Genomic DNA, 17030 nt, shown 5'->3' with positions numbered 1-17030 from the left:
GAAGTTGCAATCTGCAGCACTAAAAGTACGGCCTGTACCTCATGTGTCTCTCAACAAATCTGCATCAATGGGAACGGGTGCCATGGCCCTTGTCTACAAACATCTTCTCTTAATGCTGCTGGGCGTAGGCTGGCCAGGTCTGGGGAATCCTAATGCGGAAGCAGCTCGGGTCCGAGAGCACTATATAGTGGCTCAGGTCGCTAACTGGAGCTACAGTTCCCAGGCAGAAGACCTGTCCAGGTAACTAAATGTGTGTAGCTTATTTGGGGGTGTAATGGGAAGGTGAGGTTTCCCCACCCCTGAAGAATGGGCTGCTAGGTTAACCAAGATAAATGTTAGTTTTAAGTTGCTTTCAATGGTGTGACTTCTAAACTGCCATGATTTTTGGATAGATTTTCTGCTAGTGTTACTCATCATTATTTTCATCTATCTATTGTTGGCTTTCAGCATTTTGCTGCTTATTCACTTTTTACCACTTAGAATAATGAAATTTGCTCACATGAGGCTTCTTTCTCTCTGATATACTAGTTTGTTAAGTGCAAGGAAGTTGTTTCCATGCAAGCAAGAGAAAATTCAGATGTGCAGCTGTTGTTCTTCGACTTTGTGATGTATTTTCTTGTTTGGTTTTAAGTAGCGTTATGGTTTTGACTGTGTATGTTCATTATTTCTGTGTGCCATATCGGAAATAAAGTACTACCTATTAAACAGGGAGAAAGAGAGGAGATGTGCAGGCCATCACGTCTGCTGTCCTATCTAATTTCAGCCTTAGACTGGTTTGCAATGCAAATATAAACCTGTGTGGGTGAGAATGTCCATTTGATCACTTGCCCACGCTTAGATGCCAACAAAAGGAAAGAGAGAGCCTCAAGGGCACCTTTTAACTTTTTATGTAAAAATGTCACAAGACATTCCCAAACCTTGATTGAGAATAAGAAATGATGCTCTGCTAGCTTCTTAGGCAAGTGGAGATTTTTATTTTTATTTTTTGTCCTGGCTTCCTTCATGGGTGTATCCAGGATTTTTGTTAAGGGGGCGCGGGACTAGGTGGGGGGCAGGACTTTTATGGGGGGGTCAGAACTGATGTGATTGGTCAGTTAGTTAAGTATTTCTGTTGTTCTACTTGATGCAGGGTGGGCAGCTGCTGCCTCCACCCCACCTTGGATAGGCCCATAGCCTCCTTAAAAATATTTGCAGCCTCACATTCCCAAATCTTTGTCTTGTTGGGTAAACCCACAGATCAGTCACTTACCTTTGTAACTTGCCTTTTGGACTAATGTCCTGAGCCAGAATGTTATACGCACTCAGATGCACCTATGGAACTCCCACACATTCTGGGCTCACTCTTGAATGACTAGTTGAAAAAATGCACTCAATAATCTTGAATCTGTGAGGCAGGTTCTGCCATTGTCCACTGTGAGAACAGGACTAGATGGGTTGTTGGCATGGTCCAGTGGGGCTGTCTGCATGTTCTATCTTCTTTAAAAATCTCAGCTTTTCTTTCGAAACAGAGCAATGTTAAATCTGAGTGTGTTGTGGCAGCTTTTTACAAAGGCTCAGGAATTTGAGGGGTCTCAGTAAAGCTTCTAATGAAGCACATACACCTGCCTTCCTGATTTGCTCCTATTGATCCTCCACACATTCTTGCTTTTGTGTACATCTCTGAGGCTTATTCCATTCAAGCCAGCCCTAACACAGAGTTGGATTAGATTAGGATATAGTAAATTCTGAAAAATAACCTTATAGTTTATTTAGTGGTTTTATTGGCCACTCTTCAGTTAACAATAAACTAATAACTTCAAAATTGCAATAAAGCATAGCAAAACAATGTAGTGTAAAATTGGGCAACAGATATTGGTTATAATATAGTTATGGAAGCATGGGAATAATTATGGAATACAGATGCAGTCATACCTCGGGTTGCGAACGTGATCCGTGCGGGAGGCATGTTCGCAACCCGCAGCGTTCACAGCCTGAAGCGCCATGTCTGTGCATGTGTGTGACGTGATTCGGCGCTTCTGCACATGCGCGTGATGTCATCCTGCGCTCATGCGCCGAAACCCAGAAGTAACCCATTTGGCGCGGTCCGCAACCTGAAAACGCACAACCCGCAGCGTTCATAACCCGAGGTATGACTGTATAAAATTTACAGCATGCTATGGTTTAAGAGAAAACTGTATGAAAATGTTATATAGATGGTATCTAACACCAAGTAAACTGGCAAAAATGTATAAATAAAAAATGAATAAGTGTTCGAAATGTAAAGAGAAAGAAGGTACTTTCTATCATATGTGGTGGTCTTGCACTAAGGTTAAAGCTTACTGGGAAATGATATATAATGAATTGAAAACAATGTTTATAATAACATCCGTTAAAAAAATAACCCGGAAGTTTCCTTCTGGGAATTATAGGGGTAGAACTACCGAAACAGTATAGAAATTTATTCATGTATACAACTATAGTGGCAAGAATGTTATTTGCACAAAAATGGAAAGAAGAAGTCCTGACGAAAGAAGGTTTGATACAAAAACTCATGGACTATACAGAAATGGTGAAACTTACCAGAAAAATAAGAAATAAAGAAGACAAACTTTTTATAAAAAATGGAAATGGTTTATTGAATATGTACAAATAAATTGTAAACAGATATGGACACTGGCAGGATTATTGTAATAACCTGCAGTTTCATAAGAGTAAATAATTAAAGTAGATGAATAAAAGAATAAGTTAAGTTAATTTAGAATATGCAGCAAATGATAAATATAAATTTAAGGAACCACAGAAAGAGGAAGAAGGAAGTCGAGTTTTGAAATGTTAAAATGACTGTAAAGTTATTGAAATGTATATTACTGAAAACCACATATATATATTTTTTAAATGTAGTGTAAAATGCCCATGTAAAACCTCTTCACACATTTTTAAAAGACCAGAGGAAGAAAAAAAAAGTGCTCACATGGTGCCAAAAAGAAAATGAGAATGGTGCCAGGCATACTTTTTGGGAGAAAAAATTCCAGAGATGGGGTGCCTTTACAAAACAACAACAACAATCTTTATTACGGTCCAGAGACCCAACAAAACATTACAAATCAATACAGAGTTCATACAGCCTACCTCCAGGTTAATCAAGCACTTTGTTTGGAATATAGGGCTCGTTTGTTCTTGCAACCACCGATAAAAACTTTGGCTTATCCTCAGATCGTATAAATCTTCCGCCTTTACAAAAAAGGCCTCGTCTCCTGTCTTTGTTTCAGCAGGTGGTTCTGCTGAGAATACAAAATGTGTTTGGTACACATGTTGATTTCTGCAACTGTGCTTAACTTGCATAATGTATTTTACACCATAGAGTTCTTATACGTATCTTCCACACGGAAGCTATTTCCTGTGATAGTTTTAAGACTCTTCTATTTCAGATTACCAAAATCGGATCATCTATTTAAGAAAATTATCTACAGCGAGTATGAAGCAGATTTCAAAAAGGAAAAACCAAGAAATGCTCTATCAGGTAAACACGGCATGATTTTCAGATATTGCTGGTGAAATTTTCACAGCATGGTATAATCTCTCTGCTGTCACAAATCCAAATTAACAACATTTTAAGCCACTACAAGTTTATTTACCCATTTAGGTCACAATCCAATGGATGTTCCTGAGGTTAGAGGATAAAGTGGATTTCCCTCCTCGGCCTGCAGTAAGGCAGGTCTGCAGACAGAGGCGAGACATCCTATTTGCAGAGAAACCACTACTATCCTTGCCACTCAGCCACTGGTACTCTGGTGGTGGGGTGGGTCAAGGGAGGTTTAGAAACCAAAGTCCTCTTATTCCCTAGACATGGCCCCAAAACAGCGTGGGTGGGGAGAGTACATCTGCCCTGGAGTTGGCACACTGATCAGGGACAAATGGGGAGGTTAAGAAATAAAATAAAAGAGTAGCCTCAAAATGAATAACACAAAACCTAGAGAAACACCCTCCCACCTGGCCAACGTGAACCCAGTAGGGCTTTGTTTTTGCTGCCTCTCCTCTTCCTTCCTATGTGTCTACTCTATCATCTTTGAGTGCCTGACTCAGCGGCTTCTTATTTAGCTGGATGGGGAGAAGGGCGGGGGGGGGGGCACATTATAGAAACGTCTGACTTTTGCCTGGCTGGAATGCAGCCCAGTGTTCAAGGCATGAGTCACATCTGCTATGACCCTGCCCACCTTTTGCCCCTGGCCACACCTAATACTGTCATACAGCCCCTGGAAGCTTGTCCATGAGGAATGTGGCCCTCAGCCTGAAAATACTCCACATTCTTTTTCTAAGTTTTAGAGGTAGAGGTAGGTGGATCCTGCTGCTCTTTCATATCCCTGGCCACCTGCTTGCAGAAGGCAGGTGAACAGGTAGCAACAGCAGTGAGAAGGAGCATGGCCAGGAGACGGTCAGTAGTCATTTTTTCCAAATTACTCTGTTCTTCTCCTTGCACTGATAATTAGATAGTTTCCATTGTCCCATTAATGACCCCAGATACCAAAAATGCACTTGTGCAGAACAGCTAACTAGAAAGTGACTAATCATTTCAGTAACTAGTGTTGTATCGCTGACTCAAAATATACAAAGGATGCCTAGCTGTTGTTCCTTTCAATGTTATTTTGCACGTTGCCACAAAGACTGAGTTGTGGCTTCCTTCTTTCACTTCCACATTGTTCCAGAATTTCCTGCATGACACACAAAGTCTTCTACAAATTTTAATGATAAATAAGTACAGTGGTACCTCGGGTTACAGACGCTTCAGGTTACAGACTTCGCTTACCCAGAAATAGTACCTCGGGTTAAGAACTTTGCTTCAGGATGAGAACAGAAATCGTGTGGTGGCGGCGCGGCGGCAGCAGGAGGCCCCATTAGCTAAAGTGGTACCTCAGGTTAAGAACAGTTTCAGGTTAAGAATGGACCTCTAGAATGAATTAAGTTCTTAACCCGAGGTACCACTGTATAGCAGAGTGGCTGGGTATTTGCTTCACCCCACTGGAAAAAAAAATGAGTTTACAAGGTGGCTGAAAAAAGAATGAGTTTACAAGGTGGGTTTTGCATATCATTTCCCACGGAAACTACAGATTCATACAGTGCTGTTTCAGTGGGAGAAAGGGTCTTGCAAAACATGCCACCCTCTTGCATGCCAGTGTGCCTTCTCTTCCTAGCGGTTGGCCTGATATGATAAAACAGAACCAATGTCAACAGGTCATTATTGTAGTTTCTAACAATAAATAAGACAGTGTACACCCACCCATTTGCTCTGCACATGTATGCTCCCACTGCTGGTGTGGGAAGCGGTGTACACACAGCATTAGTCAGAATCAATCTTTCCTGTATCTATTCTGTCATTTCTTATGAAATACTGTGTTTTGATGCTCCTCGCCCCCCCGTCTCAATCTAAATTGAGAAAAATAACAACCCAACTGTGTGTCAAGTCAGTAATGTATACGGAGCCCGAATACAAAGTTTCTTACCACGCTGACGGAGTGGTCTAATATTGTTAGTTGCTTGTACCTCTGTCCTCTGTTTTTGTATGCAATTTTCCTTGTTTTTAAGTGACTAGGTTTTTCGGGCATTCCTTCAATGTGTTGGTAGGGTGGGGTGGGGAGAATTGCACTGGAAGGCTCAGCTCCCTGCTTGGGCATATTAATTAGAACATGAACTCTTCAGATCACTCACCATAATAACATGTGATTACATATAATCATTTTTCAATGTCTTTATTTATTCATACTTTGATTAATTTCCTATTCATTAAATGTCTCCCAATATCTTCCTTCATCTACCTGCAAAACAATTCAAGATTAAGCACAATTGCCACGCCTAGCCGATTCTCTTTTCATGCATACAGCGGTCACCATGGATTCTACTGGTTTATTCTTTTAAGTGTTCCAGAACGAGTATCTGCTACATAAGCAGCAAATACTTGTTCTATACCAGCTTTCCAAACTGTGTCGCGACACGTTAGTGTGTCAGCTGCAATGTGTAAGTGTGTCACACGAAGGAATTAGTTTAACCTCCGGTTTGATAGTAAAACTGAATTACTGAGTCACGAAATGATGCAAAACTGAATTATTGTGTCGTGAAATGATTCATGTCTAAAAAGCGTGTCACCAACATGAACCGTTTGGAAAGCTCAGTTCTATACAGTGATACCTCGGGTTACAGATGCTTCAGGTTGCAGATGCTTCAGGTTACAGACTCCGCTAACCCAGAAATAGTACCTCAGGTTAAGAACTTTGCTTCAGGATGAGAACAAAAATTGCGCAGCGTTGGCAGTGGGAGGCCCCATTAGCTAAAGTGGTACCTCAGGTTAAGAACAGTTTCAGGTTAAGAACAGACCTCCAGAACGAATTAAGTTCTTTACCCGAGGTGCCACTGTAAAGCAAAATTTAGGCACAGGCCTTTTAAGTTTAGCTAGGCCACAGGCTCAAAAGAAAATGGAATCATCAAAACCATGCCCTCCAACTTTTACTTACCAAAATCTGGAGCCCCTCCACCATGCTGTGGCTGCATGCCCGCCACCTCCCTTGCCTGCCCAGGCTGCCTCGGCCCTCTGCCACCACTGCCATACCTCCACCTGCACTGCTCATCCTCCCTGCCCTCTCGCTCTGCTCACCCTCCCCACTTGTGCCGCTCAAAAATGACCCTAAAAGAGAGCAAAAACAGCAGAAATAGCGTCTAGCAATTCCACAAGCTTTTGCAAGCACAATCCTAGGAGCCCTTGCACTGACTGGTTGAGGCCTGTGGAGAGTTGGAATTTGAGCAAGGAGGTTTGGAGGGAGCAATTGTGGTGGAGTTTGGTGGATTTTTGTTTTTGTTTTTAAGGGTTTTCCAATGGTTTCCAGAGGTTTAGATGGTGTTTGCAGGCTTTTTCAATGGTGTTCCCAACAGTGAAACGCCCATTGTTCTAGGTGCATTTCTGCGACAGTGAATTTCATTAGCGTGAGCAGTTTCTGAGCTCTGGGCACAGTATTGCACCTAAGATTTCAGATTAAAACAGCAGAGGGGAAGGAAAGGAGGACCTTTTTCTGCCTCTCCACTTGCAGCCTTTCTCTGAAGACTGGAGAAGAGACCCTCTTAAGAATATTAGCGGGCTGGACAGGGGAAGGACCAGACCATGTGAAAAATGAACATAATATTTTAGGTGCGGTTCATTCATTTTTCAGCTTTGTATTCTTTTTATTAAAAAATCTGCACCTAGACTTTTCATTTTTGCACCCATAACCTAGGTTTAAGGTGCCATTTAGCTCCTAGCTTTCATATCTCAGTTTCTAACACTGGTTCCCAATACAGTGGTACCTCGGGTTACATACGCTTCAGGTTACATACGCTTCAGGTTACAGACTCCGCTAACCCAGAAATAGTGCTTCAGGTTAAGAACTTTGCTTCAGGATGAGAACAGAAATCGTGCTCCGACAGCGCGGCGGCAACAGGAGGCCCCATTAGCTAAAGTGGTGCTTCAGGTTAAGAAAAGTTTCAGGTTAAGTACAGACCTCTGGAACGAATTAAGTACTTAACCCGAGGTACCACTGTATAAGCAATTTCAATTAAATGTGTGGTGCCTTGGAATGAAACCCCCAGGAATAAAACTCAATTGCTGTTCTGAATTTATTGGAGGAAGGTTGGTGTGTGTTAACAAATAATAACATTCCTGCCCTAAGGAATGATGGTGCATTCTAATAGCCACTTGTGTGTGCAAGTTTGTCTCTCAGTCACAACACAAGTCTCTTTTCCCATGTTGTGTATTTTAGGGATTTCTCTTTCTCTCTTTAAAAAATATTATCATTTTGGTAGGGCTTCTGGGGCCAACACTACGTGCTGAAGTGGGAGATACACTTGTCATTCATTTTAAGAACCTGGCTAATAAACCACTGAGTATTCACCCACAAGGCATAGCGTACAGCAAACATTCAGAAGGTAAGTGCTGGTAATGTGACTGTGTTGTCAGATATCCCGGTGACGATCCTTTCATATTCCTGGCTTCGTCGGCCATCAGGACCAGCCAACCAGAGCTCCCATTAGTGGAAATATGACTGTAATGGAAAACGTAAAAGACACACCAGTCAGGAAGCTAGACGAGAACGTTATTATTTCTTTTAAACAAGAGCAAATCCATAACAAGAAGCTTCAGCCTGTCCACTCAGATATACATGTAATGAAGTCAAATGCCACCTAGTGACTAAACTATATAACAACATCAGAAAAGCTAAGGTCTGCCTCAGATTTTGATCAGATCCCCAGCTCTTAGAAGGAAAAGTAAAAGTGGATATACTTTAACCTGGCTTAGGGGTAAACTGCAAGTGCAAGAAATATCAACATTTTAAACAATGAGATATATTTTGTTGGGCTTCATGCAGCTTTTCCTGATGAGGAATGTTAGATTTGTGCCCTCCTGTATTTTGTACTAGGCATCAGCCAGTGACGGACACAAGTTGTTGTTTGAATTGCAAGGGATAATGATACCAAATTGGTGTACCTGACCCCCAGAAATATATTGTCATGCCTTTAATATTTAAATAGTGGCATATTAAATAGAACTAATTCTTCTAAAATGAGCTGAGAAGGCATATCCATATGCCATCTGCACGAGTAAATGGAAATATGTTTCTTCCAAGTAATTTCTGTAAAAGAGCCCTCGATATACAATGGTAGAGGAGAATGGTAAACTGAAACAAATTGGCAAGTTTCAGTTTGCACAGCAATAGCAAATAGTGCCAGGCCCATCCAGAGCTTGTCCCCAAATGACTGGGAAGCACGGGGTGTTCTTGGTATGACAGCCAAGTCCAGCAGGCCTCTGGCATCCCTCCCTTCCAGCTGGCTTAGCCCTCCAAGGCCCAGGGCAAGTGTACCCAGCTGTACCTCCCCTGCTCCCACCGCGTGTGCACGGGCCTATGTAGGGCTATCTAGGAATAATTACCTGTTCTCCTGTACTGTATGTGCATGTACAATCCTCAGGCAGGGCTGTATAAGAAAGCTGGATAGATTGGAGGAACCTGTGACACTCCAGATTTTATTGGACTGCAACTCCCATCACTCCCAGCTTGCATGGCCCATGGGCAGGGAGTGATGGAAATTATAGTTTAACAGCATCTGAAAAGACACAGGTTCTCCATGCCTGGTATAAAGAGGACATTAGACTCAGCGTGTATATGGATAGGTGGGTGCATGTACATTTTTTTATTCATTGCTTCATAAGGGCACTGTTGGTATGATTATGTATGAATAATACATGGCAAATCCTTGCTTCCCTGCCACTGAAGGTTCCTCATATTCCGACAAGACATTGCCTATCGAAAAACTGGATGATGCTGTGCCTCCTGGAAAAAGTTATAAATACGTGTGGAAGGCCTCTGCAGGAACTGGACCACGGGAGGGTGATCCTCCTTGCCTCACCTATGCCTACTACTCACATGAAAAAATGGTGCAAGACTTCAATTCTGGCCTTATCGGTGCCTTGCTGATATGTAAAAACGGTAATAAAACATTTAGGTTGAAGAAAGCAGCAAGTGTTATCTGTAATGTCCCTTCTTCCCACACATGCATTCCTGTTTATCATCTGCCTCAGCTCCTTGGCCTTTGACAAACTAGGCCCTTTTGACAGGAATAATTTCTCTTCTAGCAGGCCCAACTCTTCAAGACTGGGGGGCTCAGTCCTGTCCCCTCATACTTTGTCCTCAGCCCCATAGAGTTGATGCCTATGCCGGGAGAGAAACCCTAGAGAGCTGCTGCCAATCAGTGTCAACAGTAATGAACTTGATGGGCAGCTTCCTAGGGGTCCTTCATTATCTATGTCTTACTTGATAAAACACTTTGTCCCCCCCCCACCCCGATGTCTGTGACAGCCTCTTCTTCTTCTAGGAAGCCTGCATGAAAATGGAACACAGAAATTTTTTGACAGGGAATATGTGCTGACGTTTGCTGTGTTCGATGAAAGCAAAAGCTGGCAAAAAGGATCTTCCCTCATGTACACCATTAATGGCTACGCTAATGGAACACTGCCAGGTACTGTATATCCTGTTAACCTAGATGGATTTGCTTGACTGACTGCCATTACGGTACAGGGATTTTGAAACAAAAGCTTCCAACTGCTGTTCTTTTGCGTTTCAGATGTACAAGCCTGTGCTTACCATCGCATTAGTTGGCATTTGATAGGGATGAGTTCTGCACCTGAGATCTTCTCGGTCCATTTCAATGGGCAAACCTTGGAGCAAAACCACTATAAAATGTCAACGATCAACCTTGTCGCAGGAGCATCAGCAACAGCAAATATGTCTGTGAGCAAGACAGGAAAGTGGCTCATATCGTCCCTTGTTGAAAAGCATCTAGAAGGCAAGGAGATCTTTCTTCAGCAGGCATTGGTGCAACTGCAGCCTTCATTACCTTCTCTCATATAGCAGTCGTACAAAACATGCAAAATCATCTTAACTATGGCAGCACTTGTGGTGATGGGGGTGGGGTGGGGGCTAGGAAAACAATCTGGCATAAGTTAGAACTGCGGTTTGCATACATTGACTACAGAATAACAAGACACCTGCAACTACAACTGTATTTTGTTAGTGGGGGGTAGTGGCAGTGTGCTCAAAGCATGAAGTGTCCTTTGTCCACAATTGGCTCACCACTGAAATACAAGGTGAGTCCTTTAAAAGAGGTCCTGTGGATACAGGGTACACATGTTCCATAGGGCCTCTTTTAAAAGACTCACCCTGTACATGCAGTGATTTTCAGTGGCCACTGCCATCTGTCCAGATAGTCATGTGATTCGCTTTAAACCTTTGGATGTGTTGTTAGTTAAGCTGACCCTTCTAACTAACTAACTAACTAACTAACTAACTAACTAACTAACTAACTAACTAAGAAGACAATACAAATGTCTTTTGTTTCATTGGTTAAGTACAAATGCCTATGGATAAGTCTAAACCTTTATCAGTTTAGTCACTAGATTAATAAAGCAAAGTTTTACTAGATTAGCCAGTGGGAGCTGCTTTTGACTCATGAGGAAACATTTAGGTTGGTGAAGCTGTGAGCCAAGAGCAACTTCTTTATTTGTTGCGACCAATTTGGTTCTGATGTGTCTGTAATAGGAAATGAAAAAATGAAATATTAAGAGACTTCTTTTTTCTTTTAACAATAAGTGGTAGTTTTTGTTTCTTAAAGTTATCTTCTGCTGTCTTCAGTGTCTCAACAATGCATTTACATTGAGATTATCATAATATGCTCATTTATGTACATTTAGTTGATTAAAACCTATATTAAGCCAGTGAAAATGCTTTGTTTTGTTATCTTAGTTGTTACTAACTATGCAGAACTACACCTTGTAAAGACATACTCTCAAAATAATTTTCGCACTTGTACAGCTATTACTAGGAAGAAGCTGCATGGATTTATTTAGCATCCTGGAGAAAACCCAAGCCTGTCCCTATGAAAAATTGTTTAATTTTGTTAAAAGTATGGCATTGTGAATCATGAGCATAAGTCAGGTCTCCAAAAGGCTCTGTCACACTCCAAAACAAACAAGGCAGTATTGAATTGTGCCGTTCCTTGAATAGAAAGAGTCTTCCCATTTGCAGAAGAGGTTTTGATCTAGTGGAGTCCTCTGCTAAAGGAAGAAGAGGGGAGGCAATGTCCATAGATTCCCCCCTTCCCATGCAACCTCCCATGCCACCTCCCACACTGTTCTACTGTTCTGGAAAATCCCCCAACCTGTTCTGGGGAAGGTGGGGCCCCAGAAGGGAGGAGGAATTGATGAAAATCTCACCCTGCCTTCTGTTAGTGCAGGGTAACCAGTGTATCATATACCCATGGATGCAAGGGCACAAATGGATTCCACATACTGCTGTGTGTTTCAAGATGCATTAACATGGCTTTGTTATTTATACCTTAAGAGAGTAATGAATGGCTCATATATTTTTTTTGTTGGCTAAAGTGGTGGAGATTTTGATCGCGGCAGGAGACAAATGTACATCTTTCAGAGGTCTCTAGTAAAATACATATATAATAAAATCTTGAACTTCCACCTGGTTTGGCTGAAGAGAAACAAGAAGATCCCTTGGACATGCACGTTCTTTTACAACTAACAGTCATGATCTGTCTTTTCAGCTGGAATGCATGGTTACCTCAACATAGAAGACTGTGGAAATCCAGACACTTTAACGAGACAATTATCCTATAAAGAAATGCGGATGATTAAGGACTGGGACTTTTACATCGCTGCTGAAGAAGTAATCTGGGATTATGCCCCGGAAATTCCTGACAGTGTTGATAGGTAACATGATAGAATATGTTGGTTGAGGGGTGTGTATAGGCTGGATAAGGTTCTCAATTCTTAGGCTCCACCCACACTAAACATTTAAAATAGTCTCACACCACTTTAAACAATCCTGGCTTCTCTCAAAGAATACTCTGAATTGATCCCCTGAAATTAAGGAACATGACCAAGGCTGCATTCACATGACAATTTATTCTGTTCTCCTTATGTTTCACTGACTGTTAATTGCTGCATTGTGCCTAAGCTTTCACAGGATATAAAAGCCATTTCCAGAAATATAGCAGAATATACAGCAAGTTCAGCACTCATTTTGGTGTTATTTGCAAAAAGATTTGTTTCTGGAAGTAATACCGAAATGGTGCTAACCATATATCCAGAGGTGGTTTTTATGTTATTTGAAAGCTCAAATATAATGTGAAAATAGCAGTTTGGTAACACGTGCAGAAGAACCCTTTCATTACTCTATTTATTCCTGCCTTTTTACTGGGGTTTCGTTGGGTTGCTACAATGCATATAATCATTTGTGTTAATGTAGATTTTTCTAAATAAACATTTCCACCCACATAGATGTACTCTCAAAAGAAATAGATGCCTATCTCCCCATTTACAGATCTTCTTTCTTTTCTTTCTTTTCTTTTCCCAATTATTTTCCCAATTTTAAAGGAAATATAAAACTCAGTATCTGGAAGCATTTTCCAATCACATTGGCAAGAAGTATAAAAAGGCCATATTCAGACGATATAAAGATGCCAGCTTCACCAAACGCATAGACAATACAAAGGCCAAACAACATGGAATTCTGGGGCCTCTTATCAGCGCTGAGGTCAGAGATAACATAAAGGTAAGTACTGAACAACAGGTATAAGGACAGAATCTAAAATTTCATTTTATTTAGTTCACGCATAGGACTTAAGCTATATGCATTTTGACTATCCAAAATTTAACATCTGTATTTATATTGAGTTGCATCCAACTGAAGCTAATTGTACTCGGGTCCTGTTGAAATCTATGGGTCTTAACTTAGTCATGACCAACTTTTCACAATGATTTCAGTGGAGCTTAAGTGCCACTAATTTAGGCTGGACCCAAACCACTGTCTCTCCTATGCAGTGCTGTGTTGATGACAACCCTATGCATAAAACATGTTCCTCCGTGAGTCTTATTAACCAAATAATTTATCCTGCACATACAGTTGCTTCTAGAAATTATTTATTAGTTGCATTCCTCCAATTGGTTTTATGGTTATCCTGTAGATCCCTCTGGGTATAGTTAGTAGAAGAGTACCTTTTTATTTTAAAAAAAACCCTAGTATTATTATTGCTTCAGCTTCTACTACTATTATTGCAAACGTCTTGTATAAAGCATTATTGCCATACTGAACACATATTCTCCACCTACATTTTAAACAGATTGTATTCAAAAACATGGCCAGCCGACCCTACAGTATTTATGTGCATGGAGTTACGCTTTCAAAGGCTGCTGAAGGAGTTGTTTATCCTTCTGGTGCCAAAGGTTGGTTATTCATTACTTCTGCCTAGATTTCCTCCTATCTTTCTTATGGTGGCATATATATATATATATATATATATATATATATATATATATATGTATGTATGAAATTGCTTCCCTAGCAGTTCAGTCGATAGAGGTGTCCAGTTGTCATTTTCAAAAAGTTTTTTTTTAAAATATTTTTTAAAGGTCATTCCTTTTTAAAGGGCTTCAAAGCTAACTGTAAATTCAGTAGTAGATAGGTAGCCGTGTTGGTCTGCCATAGTCAAAATAAAAAAAAATCCTTCCAGTAGCACCTTAAAGACCAACTAAGTTAGTTCTTGGTATGAGCTTTCGTATCTGAAGAAGTGTGCATGCACACGAAAGCTCATACCAAGAACTAACTTAGTTGGTCTTTAAGGTGCTACTGGAAGGATTTTTTTTTTTTTATTTTGTAAATTCAGTATCATCCAAGGTAAAGGTAAAGGGACCCCTGACCATTAGGTCCAGTTGTGGCTGACTCTGGGGTTGCGGCGCTCATCTCGCTTTATTGGCCAAGGGAGCCGGCGTACAGCTTCCAGGTCATGTGGCCAGCATGACTAACCCGCTTCTGGTGAACCAGAGCAGTGCATGGAAATGCCATTTACCTTCCCGCCTGAGTGGTACCTATTTATCTACTTGCACTGTGTGCTTCCGAACTGCTAGGTTGGCAGAAGCAGGGACCGAGCAACGGGAGTTCACCCCGTCGCGGGGAATTGAACCACCGACCTTCTGATCAGCAAGCCCTAGGCTCTGTGGTTTAACCGACAGCGCCACCCACATCCAAGGGTACTTTGAATAGGAATGGAAAGCTGAAGAAATTAACTGGCTAATTAAGGACAGAGCTGGCCCCATCATGACACAGAGGGAAGTGGCCACCTCATATGACAGATGCTGCGGTGGGGCAGTGGCAGCAACCTCCTGGCCATTCTTCCCTGGCCCCACACCTCTCTGCCAACTGGACTTCTGAGATGCCCCGTCTCATAACTTCTGTTATAAGAAGAGAGCTTGTAGGTGTTAAGGGTTGTTGTGCTCAGAGATCCTGCTTGAAGGCTTCCCATGGGCTTCTGGTTGGCCACTGTGAGAACAGGACGCTAGATGAGATGGGCCATTAGCCAGATCCAGTAGGCTCTTCTTATGGGTGGAGATTCCATGATTAAGGAAGTGATGTAAGCACAAGAGTCCAATGGGAGAGGCATAGGAGAGAGATCCTGATGGTTTCCACTCTGCTTCTTTCTCCTTCTGCATGTCAGAATAAAAGTCATACAATATGTGAAATCACACCTTACTCCAGAAAAAGCGATGTGTTTCAGCTGTAGCAGGAAAGAGCACAGAACCCGAGTGTCTGAAAGGGGTCTGCAGGCAGTGCTTACACACTGTACATGGTAACTGCCATTTGCTTCTGCTCTTATCCTCTTACTCCATTTATGTCCTTATTCCATCCAGAGAACAGCACTGAAGGTAAACTAGTCCAACCAGGGGAAATTTACACATATCGTTGGACTGTACTCGACACAGATGAACCCACAAGCAAAGATCCTCAGTGTCTCACCAGATTTTATCACAGTGCTGTTGATATAACAAGGGATATCGCCTCAGGACTGATTGGACCACTTCTGGTTTGCAAACGCAAGGCACTCGACGTGAAGGGAACACAGGTAAGGTACTGTCAAGTATTGCAAACTGAGAGAGAAAAGATGGCGGCCGTAACGCTGCTATCTCAAGGTTCTGAGGCAGTGTGCCTCCAAGGGCTCATCCACACTTTGCCTGTTCTGTTTCTGGAAAGCCTGGTTCTGAGAGGTTTTCTGGTTGTCCCTGACTTGGGTGTGAGTGGGAAACAGGATTTTGAACCAGATAGTTTTATCCAGCAGAGCTGCTCTTAGGCTCTTGGGGCCAGACAAGTTGTGAATGCATATTTTAGTCATGTAAACAGCACCCATGAAGAAGCATGAGCAGCCACAGGACCGTGCTGGGGGTGTATGGAGATGGAACAAAATCCCCTCTCCAAGCTACTATTTGCATTTCAAAGAAGTCTCATGCAAAATGCCTGGACGAAAACATTTTTGCCTGGCATTGGAATGAATGTTTTGGTGCCACATTACCTCCTATGGACCAGGGCATTAGATATATGGATTGCCATAGATCAGAAGACTCTCTCGTTGCCACCAGCCTTATTTCATATGGTGGAGGAATCCAGAAGAAGGTCTCAGATGATGACTGTAGTGCTTGGGCAGAGTCGTGTAATACCTTTTTTATAGATAAGCACCAACCCTTGGATTGTGCCTGGAAAAAGATTGGTTGGTAGCCAGTATGGTTCTTTAAATACTAGCAAGATGCATCCTGCATAACCAGATCCATTTAGCACAAAACTTAGCCCAGTGGCCTGCTTACTAGCAGAGGTTTCAAAGGTTATAAGGGCATAGATAACAGTGGCCAGGCTACCTAGAAAGGTGCCGTAACTTGAGCTAATGAAAGGCACTTTATGCCATAGAAACCACTGAATCCAGCAGAACTCTCAAACAATGAACCTGGATCTTCAAGAGGAATTTGACCCCATTCAGACCAGGTTGAACCCTACCTCCCTGGTCGGATGAACAATTTATCTGGAATGAGTTTTAGTTTATTTGTGCTCTACCACTCCATTACTGAACCCAAATACTGGTTTCATTGAATTTGATCAATAGTCAAAGTAGGGCTGAGTGTCTTATAGCGAAGGGGAGAAATTGATTAAGTTTGCATTTTAATGGGAAACTATCAAGTTTGCCCTTCCTGAATCAATACATGAAATGAAACACAGCTCTTCTTCAAAATTTGCACTTCTTCAAATTATGCCATGCAGCTCTCCAGCCAAAAAAGGGGTACAAAAATGTATATATTAGTGAAAACAATGCTAAAATGCATTCTGTTACACTTGGAAAAATACTTATGCTAGGCTAAATTCCATACAAATGTGCATATTAGGAGAAATGTGCACACAATGCCTATGAATTTTCATGCAAATATATGCAGAAATGGGACAGGTGAGAAACTGGGAGAAATAAAAATTGACTGATTAATTCATCTCTTATATTATGAATATACACTGATAACATCTGCCTCTCTGAATGACTTGTCTAAGCAACTTAATGTAGATATTAAATAGTACAGGAGACCATGCCACTGGATTGATCATCCAGGTAGGAAAGGAATCAGCATAATTGTCTAGAATTCCTAAACAGCCTGCCCAGGTTTG

The 17030-nt window shown here is 41.7% G+C and overlaps 1 protein-coding gene and 1 long non-coding RNA gene across 2 annotated transcripts in view; one reads left to right on the top strand and one right to left on the bottom strand.

The window, feature by feature from the left end:
• Nucleotides 1-6: 6 nt before the first annotated feature.
• F5 (coagulation factor V) overlaps nucleotides 7-17030 on the top strand; it is a 37845-nt gene continuing 20821 nt past the window's right edge. Inside the window, exons 1-10 of the mRNA XM_081198861.1 lie at nucleotides 7-240; nucleotides 3408-3499; nucleotides 7801-7923; nucleotides 9267-9479; nucleotides 9865-10008; nucleotides 10114-10335; nucleotides 12103-12268; nucleotides 12935-13112; nucleotides 13681-13783; nucleotides 15245-15456. Of these exons, the coding sequence (XP_081054987.1) occupies nucleotides 68-240; nucleotides 3408-3499; nucleotides 7801-7923; nucleotides 9267-9479; nucleotides 9865-10008; nucleotides 10114-10335; nucleotides 12103-12268; nucleotides 12935-13112; nucleotides 13681-13783; nucleotides 15245-15456 (1626 nt within the window). The 5' untranslated portion in view covers nucleotides 7-67. The remainder of the gene's footprint in view (nucleotides 241-3407; nucleotides 3500-7800; nucleotides 7924-9266; nucleotides 9480-9864; nucleotides 10009-10113; nucleotides 10336-12102; nucleotides 12269-12934; nucleotides 13113-13680; nucleotides 13784-15244; nucleotides 15457-17030) is intronic.
• On the bottom strand, nucleotides 1221-7080 carry LOC308589706. Its single transcript, XR_014009439.1, has 4 exons — nucleotides 5683-7080; nucleotides 3109-3260; nucleotides 1602-1686; nucleotides 1221-1496 (listed from the first exon to the last, which is right to left on the bottom strand). It is a non-coding gene; the product is annotated as an uncharacterized lncRNA (long non-coding RNA).

Source organism: Podarcis bocagei (assembly GCF_964188305.1).
Source record: "Podarcis bocagei genome assembly, chromosome: 6".
Classification (NCBI taxonomy): Eukaryota; Metazoa; Chordata; class Lepidosauria; order Squamata; family Lacertidae; genus Podarcis; species Podarcis bocagei.
Note: the sequence above shows the minus strand (reverse complement) of the source record. Positions and strands in the feature narration are given on the sequence as shown.